This window comes from Myotis davidii, unplaced genomic scaffold (genome assembly GCF_000327345.1).
Source record: "Myotis davidii unplaced genomic scaffold, ASM32734v1 scaffold1187, whole genome shotgun sequence".
In the NCBI taxonomy this organism is placed as follows: domain Eukaryota; kingdom Metazoa; phylum Chordata; class Mammalia; order Chiroptera; family Vespertilionidae; genus Myotis; species Myotis davidii.
This window is the reverse complement of record NW_006299714.1, coordinates 1,377,778-1,391,555: the sequence shown is the minus strand read 5'-3', so window position 1 is coordinate 1,391,555 and position 13,778 is coordinate 1,377,778. Positions and strand designations below refer to the sequence as shown.

The window sequence follows — 13,778 nt, the reverse complement described above, 5'->3', positions numbered from 1 at the left end:
AGATAATTGGTCACTATTAAGGCACAGATTGATTAAAAATTACCATTTATTCAAATAATCCAAATATTTTGTGCATCATATAACACTGACAACACCGTGTACTGTAGTGTCATATTACCTTCCTTGCATAAGAGAAAGTGAGAAAAGTAATTTCCAGTGTTTTTTATTTATTTTTAACCACCCTATTTAATCTAGTTTAATTGGGACAGTTTTCCCTTTGGCGTAAAGCACTGTTCATAAAACCTCCATCAGCTTAATACTGCACATTCATCCCATCCTCCTCATGTTGCAAATGCATCATAGAGGGCTGGGAAAAGAGCTCCAAATGCTTTGTAATCGGGAAAGTCTCATTAAAGAAAATGATAAAATTTAGAGCACCAAGTTGTTGAACAGGAAACAAATCTGGAATTCTTGTGCTGAATGTGTAGCATGATGTGTTTGTACAGCCACATAAGATAAGGAGGTCCATGTGACCTGTACTTGCCAAGGGAGCAATTTAGTTTAGAAATGAGCATCCCTTTAGTGCTGCGATCATTGATAATTTTATGACAGGTCCATCATCTATGCCTTCAAAGTAACCAATACAATTTTTTTAAAGTGAAAATATTTCTGTGTGCAAAATTTCTCTTCAATTCATATTCTTTCATGGTAAGACTTAGGCATGGAAAAATGCCAGGCAAGTATTTGCGAATCTGCATTTGTATGAAAGTCCCCAATTGTTATGTGATCTAATGCCGTCTGCTTAACAGCATGCAATAGTGGTTTATGTCCACGTAGAAAATCTTGAGTAATGAACATAAATAAGTCATTACAGTACAGGTAATTCACAACATTTCCTATGGGAAAGTTTTTCAACAAATTAATACACTTGGAAATAATATTGCTTTGAAGAAAGGGAGGCACTTAGTGATTTTCTTCATGAATTGAAAACCCTTCATAAATCCACAATAAGATGTCTGAGAAGACCTAGGAAACAATGTTGCCTGATGTCTTGGACTTTCACAGTATATGATTGTAACAATGAGTCTGGCCACTTAGAAAACAGTCATTTTTGCCCCTCCTTTGGAACTCCACTGTCTTTACAAACTGTCACTGGAGACTTAAATAAAGCCTTTCTGTTCTCAACATACATAAGCCTACTGCAAGCAGACACATGTGGCTTAAGGAAAGTCCTCTGACCACACGGAGCGCAGCTAATGTGTACATGATAAGAACAGGAATCTATCTCTCTTCCTAATGGCAACAGTGCTGTCTTGTCAGATGATTATTTGTCTTTTTTAAATAAAGTGACAATCTAGGGCTCCAGTTGTTGAATGCCGTCCATGCTCTACCATAAATCTCTAGTAGATATCGATTTCATCAGTTATGTACGGTATGCTTATAATATCTAAAAATAAAAAGTTTGATATAAATAAGTATCCTTTAGTGGCAGTATACTAAAAATAGCCCTTTGCCTTTAGTACAACCATTAACATCATTTTAGCAATATAGGCAGCAGCTAAATATGATAACTGCAAAGGGTGAATATTGCAAAGTCCGTTTGGTCTTTCTTTGCACCTGTTACAGCGAACGAGGTTCACTGCTTCTAGGATGCTGACATAAATGAACAGAGCCGGTCCAGAATCAAGTGGAGTCACTTACATTTCCCAAAGTCACAGGATTCTCTGCACAGAAACTAATAACCCAGTACCATTTCAGATAAAAATTTAACGCAGTTAGAAAAATGTGACTAAATCTGATTTGTACCATTTCATCAGGTGACATAAAAATGAGAGCATTTCCACAGGACAAGAAATTAGAAAGTGTAAAGTGCTGAAAGACCTCAATACTTATTGTAGAGCAGTACCAGAAAATTCCACTTTTGATTATTATTTTTTAAAAATCCCCAAATACCAAAAAAAACAACAAACAAAAACAACCAAGCAAACAATAACTTCAATGTTTTCTGGCATCCCAGATGTCAAATCATCCTTCATTTTAAGTAAAAAAAAAAAAAAAAAATCAGTGCATATGTTATATAGGTAAATAAAAACAGGAAATAAAGCCCTACCCTCATATTGCAAATTCTGTCCAATTACCATTTTTTTAAAAAGCAATCTGCATGTGGTGTTCTGAATGATGACATTAGAATATCTTCTCTCTTTTCTTCCTTTTTGGCACAAAATTCAGGTGTGAATAAGATGCTTTGGTCCTGATACCAGTCACCAGAGTGCTACGGACGGGTGCAGTGATGGCCGCTCACAGATCTCCTGTCTCCATGTTGATGAAAGTTGGCGGGGGTCCCGGGGGGGCACTGCTACCAGCGGCCACTGACACTCGCAATGTCCGAGTGGTACTGACGGGGCAGCCTCCCGCTGGCTCCACCTTCCAGGAAAGAGGTGCGTGCATTTGGCGGTTCGAAAAGCTTTCTCCGGTTTTTATTTAGTTCTAGAGAGAGAGAGAGAGAGAGAGAGAGAATTGTTAGAAACTCAATGGAGAACGTCTATAATCTATAGGACATGGCAGCCGAGCTCAGAAAATGGTGTGGTGTAGGTTTGGGGGAGGAGGGAGTCAAGTCTGGTAGCGAAAGGAAAACCTTTAGTTGACGGTCAAGACATTTCTGAAATGCTAGAAAGTCTGATATTAAAGGCAACATGTTGGTAGCCGAGAGAACCAAGGACAACAAGCGTTGTTATTGCAGTTTGTCAACTATCTGGGGGAGGTGTCATTCTCAGGATCCTCTAAACTCTGGATATACAAGTTGAGCAGGTTGACCTATCCCAATGTCACCTCAGAGGCAAAGGGATGAGGGGGACATCCATGCTGGTGAAAGGCACAGGAGAGCATGTATCACACCAAAGACACAGAATGTTACTACAGCTGTTGAGCTCACCCACGTCAAATACAGCAACCATTAAATTATTACAGTCAGACATGAAAAGACCCCACATCTACACAGGAGAATACTGGAGGAACACATGGCTGTGTTCGGCCCCAGCCCTGTGGCTCCACCAACTCGTGACACCTGTGATCCTTGGGCCAGAGGAGCTATATGAAGAAGCAGAGCAGCAGGAGCTTTCATTGAATAAAAAGTTAACTTAGTGAAAAATAGCAACCACTTCAGGAAATAGACAATGGAAAACCACCAATACTTTACATTTTTCGGGGAAATCTCAGGTGCTCAATTTTAAAGAAACCAGAGTACATAGAAAACAGTCTTTTTCCAACTAAAAATTATTAACCAGAAAGGGAAAAAACTGAAGCAGCCTACCTTGTTTATGACTATGCAACCACTCTATTCTCATCACCCCACATAAATGTATAAATCCTCATATCAGCTGATGGAACTCTTGCTGGTGAATTAATACAAGAAACAGGATTGTTGGCCTCTGATAGCCAGATATCTCCCAACGTATTCAATTTCAAATAGAGAGATTATATAGTTAATATGCTTAAAGTTGTCTTTTTTTGGGGGGGGGGGCGCAGGATGGAGCCAGTGATTGAGCACCTTATATTGGCACAGTATTCAGTTCCTTTTTAACCACACACAGGTACAACCCCCTTTGGAATTCTGAAGTTGCATTGCAAGCGATGGCTGGCTACAGTAATGCTGAGACGAAAAACATAGACCCATGTTGCAGGGGGTCACCGGTGGCCAAGGACAGCCAGATGGCCAGAAGTGCTCTGGTCTTCCAAGTTCTGGAAAATGGACCAACACCCTTGATATTTCACCTCACTGCCTTCTAAAACGTAAGTGTCTGCCCCGTGGGGGCAATGCATAAGCAGAGACATCTCTTTTTTGTTCACGTTTAGGTCTTTGGCGGGGAGAAGAAAAATGTCATGATTTATTAGAGTTTACATGACAAGCACTTTATATTTGTTTTGTTGTATTTAAGTCCTCCTTAAGGGGTAGATAATATTACCATTCTCCATTTTATAGATAAGGAAGTTGAGTTTTAAAAATAGTCTAAGTGCCCTAGCTTGTTTGGCTCAGTGGACAGAGTGGTGGCCCGTGGACCAAAGGGTCCTGGGTTCCAGTCAAAGGCACACACATACCTCAGTTGCAGGCTCCTCCCCGGCCAGGGTCCTGGTGTGCAGGAGGCAACCAATCGATGTATTTCTCTCACATAGGTGTTTCTCTCTCTCTCCCTCTCTTAAAATCAACAGAAAAATATCCTGAGGTGAGGATTTAAAAAAAAAACAAAGCAAGCAGTTAAGTGACAAGTGTTCACCCTGCCTGATGCAAAGGTCCAGGCCCTGGGCTGCAGGGCTCCATCCACTGTGCGAAGACCAACCAAAGCATCAGGAACACAGATTTGAGAAATTGGTAGTCCCACCTATGCCAGACAGCAGAGCTTTGCTTCACAGTTCATATGCCAGTTTTTTTAAAAAAAAAATAGAAAAAGGTAGCTTAAAAATTTTAAAGAAGCAAGTAAGATACCTTAACAAGCAAAAGACACATGCAGGCATGCTTACAGATAGCTACTGTATCAAGTTCCCACAGAAATTCAGAAATCAAGACAGAATTTAATATATTTAAAGGCAAGTATAGGAGAGTTAATAGATGAATCCTCTGAAGTGCACAGCCTGGGAAAGTTTTGTCACCTTCAAGTTGAAACACTTTGTTTGGCCTTCATTTTCTCGTGGGGGAATAACCCACGCACCAGGACACACACTCCCATACTATAGAGGAGGAAAGGCGTGAATGAGGTCAAACATTCTACTCCCTTATCCCACGGAACATGTCCAACTGAGCACACGAAAACCAATGGGCCAGTGAAGAAAACAATTTTTTCATAGACATTGAAAACTTTACTCTGAAAAGTCCTATCAACTAGGTTTTGGGAAGAATAAAATGACTGTGAAGGAATTCAGCCATTCCCTAAAGAATGTAATTTCTAAGATACAAATCTCCCAGAGAGACGCTCAAGGACCAAATCCTATTGAATAGACTTTAGCCTTTTAAATTAAAAAGCAAACTCTGTCCTTTATTTTTCCCAGTAAGCCTAAGGGATAATTGGGGAAATACCAACCTTTTTCTCTGAAATTCCAAGGGTCACACAATCCTGGCAGCTCTCAGGATCTTGTTGCGGATCTGAACAGAGTCACAAACTAAAAGAATAGGTCGGGAAATGTTAGATCTACCTGAGGCCTTGGCGGGAAGCCTGACAACAGGATGCTAAACGTCCTTTCCCTCAGTCCCTGCATATTTAGCTAACTACTTACGAAACTACTGAGAGAAATAAAAAAATTGTCAAAAAATCATGGATTTGAAGAAAAAATCATTTTTCTCTCTCATCCATTTCTACTTAGAGATTAAACCTCATCTCCTATAACACAAAAATACAATGTCTTGTGGCTCAAACTTAAAAACAGAACCAAACCTTACACTGAAAGAACTCTGATTATAAGTTTAAAGTTTTAAAAAGGAATTGTGAGCAAACTCTGTAACCACAAGGCCAACGCACGTCCAAGCTGCCCAGCTATCCTGCACCTACCTGGAAATGGAATGTTCTGAGGCTATAAATGGATGTGTTTGTTATCAAATGAGCTGAACTGAAAAAAGAAGGTTTTTGATGAAGGGCTTCTCAATAAAAACTGATTATTTGCCGAGAAAACAATTTACCAGGTTCAAACAAATGCAGGCAACAAAGTGAGGTGAAATCACTCTTAAAATAATCAAGTACTTCCTGCTGTGCAGAGCATTCGTAAGGCATCTTACTCAAAGTCCCGTTCCTGTTCACAGCAAGGACCTGTGAGTCCCACCGAGAGACCATCTACAGGAGCTATAACCTTAGCAGAACCACGCTGAAGATGATGATGGGATAAACCGTGTTTTTAAAGAGGACTCAAACCCCCTCCCTGCTGTTTCCCACTGAACTCCCCCAAACCCACCTGGAATAGATCACAAACGTGTTCCAAGTAAAGATGGTAACAGTCCAGCTGGAGCCCTTGGCAGTATTTAGAGATAGCTGCTTGTTGCTGGAAGCCTTACAGAGTTTGGAAGTGGGTTGGTACACAAAGAAAACTGAACTTTCATTTTACTGTCACCGGCATTCCATGAATCTCTAGAGAAAGATTATGGAGTTCTAGAACACACTCTTCTCTTCTAAAATGTGCTGGCCCACAGGCATACTTTAATATAAGCGTGGTGATTCTATGAGTTAATCAAATTTCAAGTATAGTGTAAATTCCATTTTCACATTAATGGATGAATGCGAAAATATGTAAAGTAAATTCAGTTCTAGGTATAGCCCTCTGCGGTGGAGCTTTAGGGTAAACAAGTTAAAAAAACAAATTACCCTATTTACCCAGACAATAACAAAAAACAAACGGGGAGGCCCCTGCTATTCATATATGCACCACGTGGAAGGATAGATGTAGAAATAGAAGGTAACTTCACAGGATCATCTATTCCAATCTACCTTCATGGTTTTGGAAACTCGCCCAAGGACTCACGCGTTGGCAGAGGCAAAGCCCAAATCTCCTTGTTTGAATACAATGTTCTTTGGACTGTGTCAAGCTGATCTTATGAGCGCAGAAGAAAAAGTGTCAGCCCCATGGAGCTCCCTTAATGCAGCCGCTTGGGGACACAGAGTGGAGGAAGACGTCCCTAATCATGGATGCGTGCAGAACCGTGTTGATCCACAGAGGACCCAACAGGCTGCTCGATGGCTGAATCTCCACCCCGGATTCAAAGCCGCTCCGCTTATGTCTGCTGCAGATATTAGGTCTATAGATAAGATGTCCTGTGGGGAAGTGGGTGGGGGATGCAATCTGCTGCTAAAACAAAATGGAAAACCACTGAGGTTTAAATTTTACTTGCTGATCTGATTAGTGACTGCTGTTTGCAAAGGACTCTCACCAGCTGGATGCACCTGCTGGCCTCAAAAAGGCGCAGCCTGCAGCTTCAATGTTCTGAAAAAGCCAAGTCATATTCCCACCACACCCCACCCCTGGCTTTTGCCCTTGGTGTCTACGTTTTTGAAAGATGGACATTCATCAGACAGTCTTCAAAAAGTAACCCAAAGTTTGACCCCCTATTTCTTCCTCATATTTCTCAAAACACCTTTTGGAGGTACACTGTTCTGTATTTGCCGACTCCTGACTCATCAGCTGGCTCAACTCCTTTCAAATAGGAGGTCCCCAGTAAATATGTGTAGAGCATTTTGTAATACATAGAATATGAAACCACTGCATACAGAAGGCAGTCTGGGAGACAGACAACATTATTTTCCTTCATTCTGTGACTAATTTCAGGATCCTACATCCTTCTGTGACTCATAAATTTCGTGAAAACTTTAGTAAAAAAAAATAAAATAAAAAGCATTCAGACAAGTAATACCTGCCAGTACCACGGAGCATTCACCTCTGCAATGACCTCTGTTGGTATACAAGCACACATGCACTTGAAACACGACAGCCAGTCCAGAATCATTATTCACTAACCCAATGATCGCTGCTGAACACAACAACAAGAAAGGAGAATTGCGCTGCAACCCCTGGCTCACGTTCTGCAAAGGGCAATTTTGGTTAGATCTTTCTGGAGAAATCTGTTTTAAGGAACGATACTGTCACAGCAGGTTTTCAGGCGATGTCTTGATGAAAGAGGGGATGTTCTGAGCATTGGTCATACTGTTAGCAGGAAGCACTTTGAAACCACAGCCACCAAGGTGCCCAGCAAGTGGTAAATGGGTCAAACCAGCCCCACTGGCAAAAGTTATTCAGACTTAAAATATGAGTGTGAGCATTTATATTCACCTGAGATTGCAAGCAGCATTTTCCTCCTGGCACCAAAAGTCGTAATTCCCAGCTCCTTCAGATCCTGATCTGTGAGAGTGAGGAATGTCTGAAGATCGATCTGTGGGTGAAAAGGTAATCTATAACCAATATACTAAGGATTTATTTTCTTCCTCACTGTAGGTTCAATTCCTTGTCACACCTACTTTATTTATTAATTATACTCTGCCTACTTCCAAAAAAGAACAGTGGTGTCACAAACCTAAGGGACAAGAGTAAAGTAATTAAGGGGATGAAACAAAAGTGATTATTCTATCAGTAGACTTAGACTAAGCCAGCGATTTACTGCACGTGAGATTAAAAACTTAGATCTGAGCATCCTGGAAGCCGGGACAAAAAGGGAAATACAAATTGTACATTTGTGTGTGTGTGTGAATTGATAAAAGGAAGGATACATATCTGCCCAGAAGAGAGAAACTATTTCTTAGCTTTGACTGAGTTAAGTATATCTGTATAAAAAGAAGCCGAATTATAAATATCATAGATGGTATCTTCCACTGTGTTTTACATGAGAATGACAGAGGAATTCCCAGGCTTCATCAGACCCATGACCCACTTGGCTGGGCCTGGCAGACAAGAATCTTTCCAGGAACAGTAGAACTGTGCTCTGTGGCATCAGCAACGAAGTGTGGAGGGCAGCTAGCTGAGGATCTCATCCCGCCCTGGAGACAGTGTGGAAGAAGAGATGGGCCTTGGGCTCCAAAGGCAGAGAGAGATGGGTTCAGATTCTGACTGTGACAAGACTTCTGTGTGCACACAGGTTGAGTAGTGTACGGGCAGGGCTTTTGTGGGCATTAAAGATGATTGTAGACATAAAGCCAAGGGCTCACCAAGAGGATACAAGAATGGGCAGCTATGGCTGATAACAACGTATACAGAAATATCTGGGAAAGTTGCTAAATAAATCTCACAAGGTTAGTTCATGGGCGATTCTTATTAAGTTATACCTGAATATTGGAAAATATCCTAAATAAAGGAAGCAGTATCAAATTTCAACACACCTGAAAATAGTAATGGATACTTTTTCGAGAAATTAATTTGAAATTATGTTTTGATTTAGAAGTTACACCCAGATCTTGTAAAACCTTTTTGTTTTTCATTTATCATAGATCTAAAGCTATGTTGTTAGAAATTCTATTTAATGGAGACTAAGAATTTGGGGATGCCTGAAATAAAGGGCCAGACAGTAATTATTTTAGGCTTTGTGGGCCATATGGACTCTGTTGCAACTACTCTCAACTCTCCTGTTTGAGCTCAAAAGCAACCACAGACAAAATATAAATGAAGCTGTGTTCCAACCAAAACTCTAGCTGACAAAATCAGGCAGCAAGTCTGCAGGCTGTAGTCTGCTCTAAGCTAATAAATGTGAAATAAAGCCAGCCACCTTTGTTTTATATGATCATATTTTCTTCCTTTTTGAAATAAGTGGATAAGAAGTACCTATAATAAATTTATTTCTATGATTCTTCAAATAAGTACTATAGATTAAAAAGAAACCCTGAATGTTACTGAATAATATCTAATCTCACTTGGAAACCTTTTGTTTCTGGACAAGTTAAAAAATACCTCTGCCCTTAAACTTCTCAATCAGCCACCCTCATCTAAGCAGCAGGACTAAATAAGTGCAATTCCTTGATGCACTGATGATGAAAATGTTATTCAACTCACAATATCCTCGGTTAAATTTAGAACACTAATTATCCAATATACACATTATAACCTTTTTGGTATTATATACAAAAAAAAGTTCAGCAATCAAACTTAAGTTATTGAGCTATGGGCAATACCTTAAATTTATGATACAAAGCACTAAATAAAAATTCTAGATTCTTCATTCACTGATTTGGGAATTACTGACTTAATCAGATAGTCTCTAAGATGCTAGTGTCAAACTAGAATTGAATAGATACATTAATGGAACTATTCTAACTCCCTGCTGCACTGGGTTAGCTGTGCCTGGGTAAAATGACAGCATTATCAGAAAGAGTCACGCTCTGTTCTCTACACCAGAGCATAATGGCCATGGCTGAGCAGTTAGACCAAATCCATGGTAGAGATGGTTCAGAAAACATCTCAGTTTAGGCAAAAGCCAATCAGTAAATTAAAGAATAAATGAGCATGCAGAAAAAGTACATTATACTCTGTGAGAACAGACTTCAGTAACGTGAGGAGGATGGGGTCAGAAACAACCACGCATTCATTTCAGGTACTGGTATTTAAGTGCCACAAATAAAGATAATAGTTTAAAGTGTGAAATCACATTAAATACGGACTTGTTGCTGACCTTGAGAGCAATGAATCAATACACTGTTTAGCTAAAATTGTTGAAGGGGTGTTTTTGTGAACACACATCCTGTGTTTACTAGTTGCACTAAATAGGAAATGAGATCACGTTTTTCTTAGCAGCAAAAACAAGCTATGAGACTTGAATCCATGCTCAGTGAAAACAGTCACAGGTCAGTGAGGGATTTCATTCTAGAAGTCGTCATACACAGAACCCAAACGAAGATGGGGGGTGGGGGGGGAGATGAGTAAACAATGACTGACCTCTTGCTGCTGGAAGACGTCTGTGTATTTGCCCAGACCCAGTTTGCTGAAGAGCTCGGGGAGGTCAGAGCCTTTGAAAGAGCTGTTTAGGTTACAGCCATTGCTTCCTGTCAGCGAGGAAATGCAGTCCATGTAATTGCTGCTGCTGAGATAGTGTTCCGCTGAAGGGCAAACGAGAGACAGGCTTGAAGTGCAAATGCCCGGAGAGAACAAGGTTTAATTAAAAGTTTTAATCCCTCCAATATTTCAGCTTCATTGCTGGGCTGAATAGAACTGTAGCTGCAGAAGCAGAGCAATCCTTTACGGAGTGAAACACTGGCTTTTCATTAACGAAATGCCGGTTATTGCTTTCAGAGAGGCTCTTGCCATTTATAAGGTTACACTTGGGAGGCAGCAATTCAGCAACAGTGCCTCTGCAGTTAATAATCATTAATCACTTTCTCATGGAGCATTCAGAAGCATTTGCTCTTTATAATTGATTGCGTGTGAATTAAGTGAGGAATCGGGAGGAAGACCCTTGGGACATAATTAAGGTGCAGAAAGGTACTGCAAGTCCAGGCTCCTTTCGGATGGCTCTCTGCCTCCACACTTGTGCTCACCTGCGGTCAGAGGGATTCTGTAATAGTGTACCACATAAATCCCCTTCCCTACAAAAATATAATTGGGCCGTAAGCTCACAAAATAGAGTACTTCCAACATGAAGAGTACCATGAAGTGAGACAGAAACGCTGCTGGAGTTCCCGGATTTCATTTAGGACAGAAACAAATCGGTCTCTTGAGAAAAATTCTCTAAGACAGCAATGCTGAGCTTTGCTTGGCTCAGAAACTGATTTATGGGTGAAGATCTCTCCACATTGTGTATAGTTCTCAGGCCCAGTGACATGCACAGCTGGGTGATGGCCTCGTGAGCCAGGCCAAGTAGTTGACCAAATATTTAAATACTCTTCAAGATCTGCTTTGGAGATTCTAGCAGAGCTGTGCAGCCCATATCCCCGGCCAACAACTGGCTCTTGTCCATGTAGGGATTCAATCCTCTGACACCAAAAATGCAGCCTCACAGGGGATTCCTAGGGAGAGAGGGAAGGAGGACACTCACCTGACCAGTGAGGTCCACCTCATCTCCTCTGGGGTCAGTGGCTTCACCAAATCTAAGAATTACGTTCTGCACTGTTTTGGGTGCCACTACTAACTTCCTTCAGTTGTTTTTATCTCCCAATGGAGGAGTCCTTTATCTCAAGTGGAAGGAATTTCTTGATAAGAGTTCTCTTTCTCTTAAAAACAGATGTCTTATCTCTTATGGAGAGAATGTGACGAAAAAGGATCCAGAACCAAATTCAGGAGGCCTTCGGCCCTGGACCACTCCACCATTTGGAGGTAAGGCCCCAATGTCGCCAGAAAAGATTGAGAGAGAGTGACCAGTGACGTACTGGGTCAAGGGTGATGCCAAGCAGGATATGATGGGCACAATGAAGTGACCATTGGACTTGACAACATGGTAAGTTTACCATATAATTGTCCAAATGATAAATTTACATTTTTGAGAGTAAAAGCGGGAGTTATTGAGAATTAACACTGGAACAACTGGTATAAACAGGGATGCCTGGAGAAAACCTAGCCATTGGTAATGCTGACGAGGGTGTAAAAAAAATTACTTAAAACTGAGCTGTTCAGTACAGTAGCCATTGGCTATACTAGTATGTAGCTATTGGCAATTAAAATGTTCGGTAAGTGTGAAATATACACCAGATTTTAAAGACATAGTATAAAAAAGAATGTAAAATACAAAAATATCTTTATGTAGATTACATGGTTAAATAATACTTGGCATATATTGAGATAAACAAATTCATTAATAAAATGTGACAAAAAAGATGTCCTAAAATATTCTTAGTGATATCTGTTAGTGTACATTGTTCCTTTTTATCGTAACTACTTAAACTCCCTATTCTCTTAAAACATCTGACAAAAGCAAAATAACTGTTTCTTTAATGATTCCCTTTTATTAAAGAATCCTGATATTTTATCCCTAATCCCCATCTAAGTTTACTGACAATTTTAATTATCCAGCATCAAGTGAAGGGAAAGGAGAGGCACAGGACTAATTTATTTTGGACTACAGGACAGAGGTCACTTCCACCTCTAGACCTGCCTGGCACCAGCCGCCTCAGTCCGCCCCCCTATCAGTGATGGAGGACCCAGCCCCCGTCTCCAGGAAGGGCCCAGGCGCCCACAGACAGCGCACAAGGGCATGAACGAGTTGACCGTGCTCTCTAACTGAGACTTGGCCGACCCCAGACCGGTATTCTCAAATCGGAGACCCTCGACAGCACAGCAACTTGACTGATGGTAACACCTGACTTACTGAGTGACTACTGTGCTCATTTAGATGGCTTTTAAGGAGCCTTCAAATACTGCACGCTCTGCGTCTCAGGGCTTCCAATTCGTCCCACACCCTGAACGAAGGCATGTATTGTGATGACTATTGCCAGTTCTCATCTGCTCACCTTTTTACACAGCCCAGCAGTGTGGGTGCTGTTACAGACAAACCACAGGACTCATGCTGAGTCTCAACCGTATCTTTTTAAAGCCAGAACCCTTATGCTTTAAAGATAAATTAAATTTACATAAATTCAGCTACATCTTGTCCATTTAACATATCAAATGCTGCTTTTCACCTTAAGGAGCTACCTACTAAGCAGACTTTCTTCTGTTGTCCAAGATGCTAATCTGAACACAGTCTGCTCCACATCTTCCTGTCCCTGCCTTTTCCGGATGAGAGAAAGCATTTTCTGAATGTTTGTGTGTGTGTGCGTGACTCCTTCCTATATTCATTCAATAAGCATTTACTGAGCACCTACTAGGTGTCACACACTGTCAGACATTTGGGAAGAAATAACAAATCAGGCACAGCCCAACAGAATGCCTGGCATGTGGGCATTTAAAAAGTGTTCACTGAATGAATAAATATGGTCCCTGGCTGTGGCGCTCAAATTCAACAGGAGACAAGTACATACACAGGTAATTACATTCTAGACAAGTGCATGACAGGTGCATGAGTAAAAGCATGTACAAAATGCGGTGAAAGCAGAAAACCACCTGGTCTGCTTCCCCGGGGAAAAAAAGGAAGGCTTCCCAGAGGAGGTGGCCTGTGAATTATGACAAACACTTGAAGGCACGGAGTGCAGAATTCATCCTTGAGCATCACCCTCAACCAAATAAACAAATTGCACGCTGATTACACCTAAAAGTATGATTAAAAGTCAAAGCTCACTTGATTTGTTTTGTTTACGCTTGGGGCTGCCAATAGAAGCTGCAAATTCATTATGGCTGGCAGGTCCTATTCCATTTCGGTCTCTCCAGTTATCAGATTCGCTTCCACTTCCCAAGTGCTCACGGCTGTTGGACCTCGAGAGGGACACTGATGAGCCCTGTCGACAAGGAAAGCCAGACAA

The 13,778-nt window shown here is 41.0% G+C and overlaps 1 protein-coding gene and 1 long non-coding RNA gene across 4 annotated transcripts in view; one reads left to right on the top strand and one right to left on the bottom strand.

Moving 5' to 3' along the window:
* Window positions 1-2,299, top strand: part of LOC102753186 — a 302,451-nt gene extending 300,152 nt beyond the window's left edge. For all 3 annotated transcript variants that reach the window (XR_001515898.1, XR_436293.2, XR_001515899.1), the window contains one exon: window positions 2,170-2,299. This is a non-coding gene — a long non-coding RNA (uncharacterized LOC102753186). The remainder of the gene's footprint in view (window positions 1-2,169) is intronic.
* A 2,724-nt stretch (window positions 2,300-5,023) lies between these two features.
* Window positions 5,024-13,778, bottom strand: part of BICC1 (BicC family RNA binding protein 1) — a 243,242-nt gene continuing 234,487 nt past the window's right edge. Inside the window, exons 18-21 of the mRNA XM_015571808.1 lie at window positions 13,598-13,754; window positions 10,327-10,487; window positions 7,741-7,840; window positions 5,024-5,091 (exon numbers count right to left, since the gene is read on the bottom strand). Of these exons, the coding sequence (XP_015427294.1) occupies window positions 5,036-5,091; window positions 7,741-7,840; window positions 10,327-10,487; window positions 13,598-13,754 (474 nt within the window). The 3' untranslated portion in view covers window positions 5,024-5,035. The remainder of the gene's footprint in view (window positions 5,092-7,740; window positions 7,841-10,326; window positions 10,488-13,597; window positions 13,755-13,778) is intronic.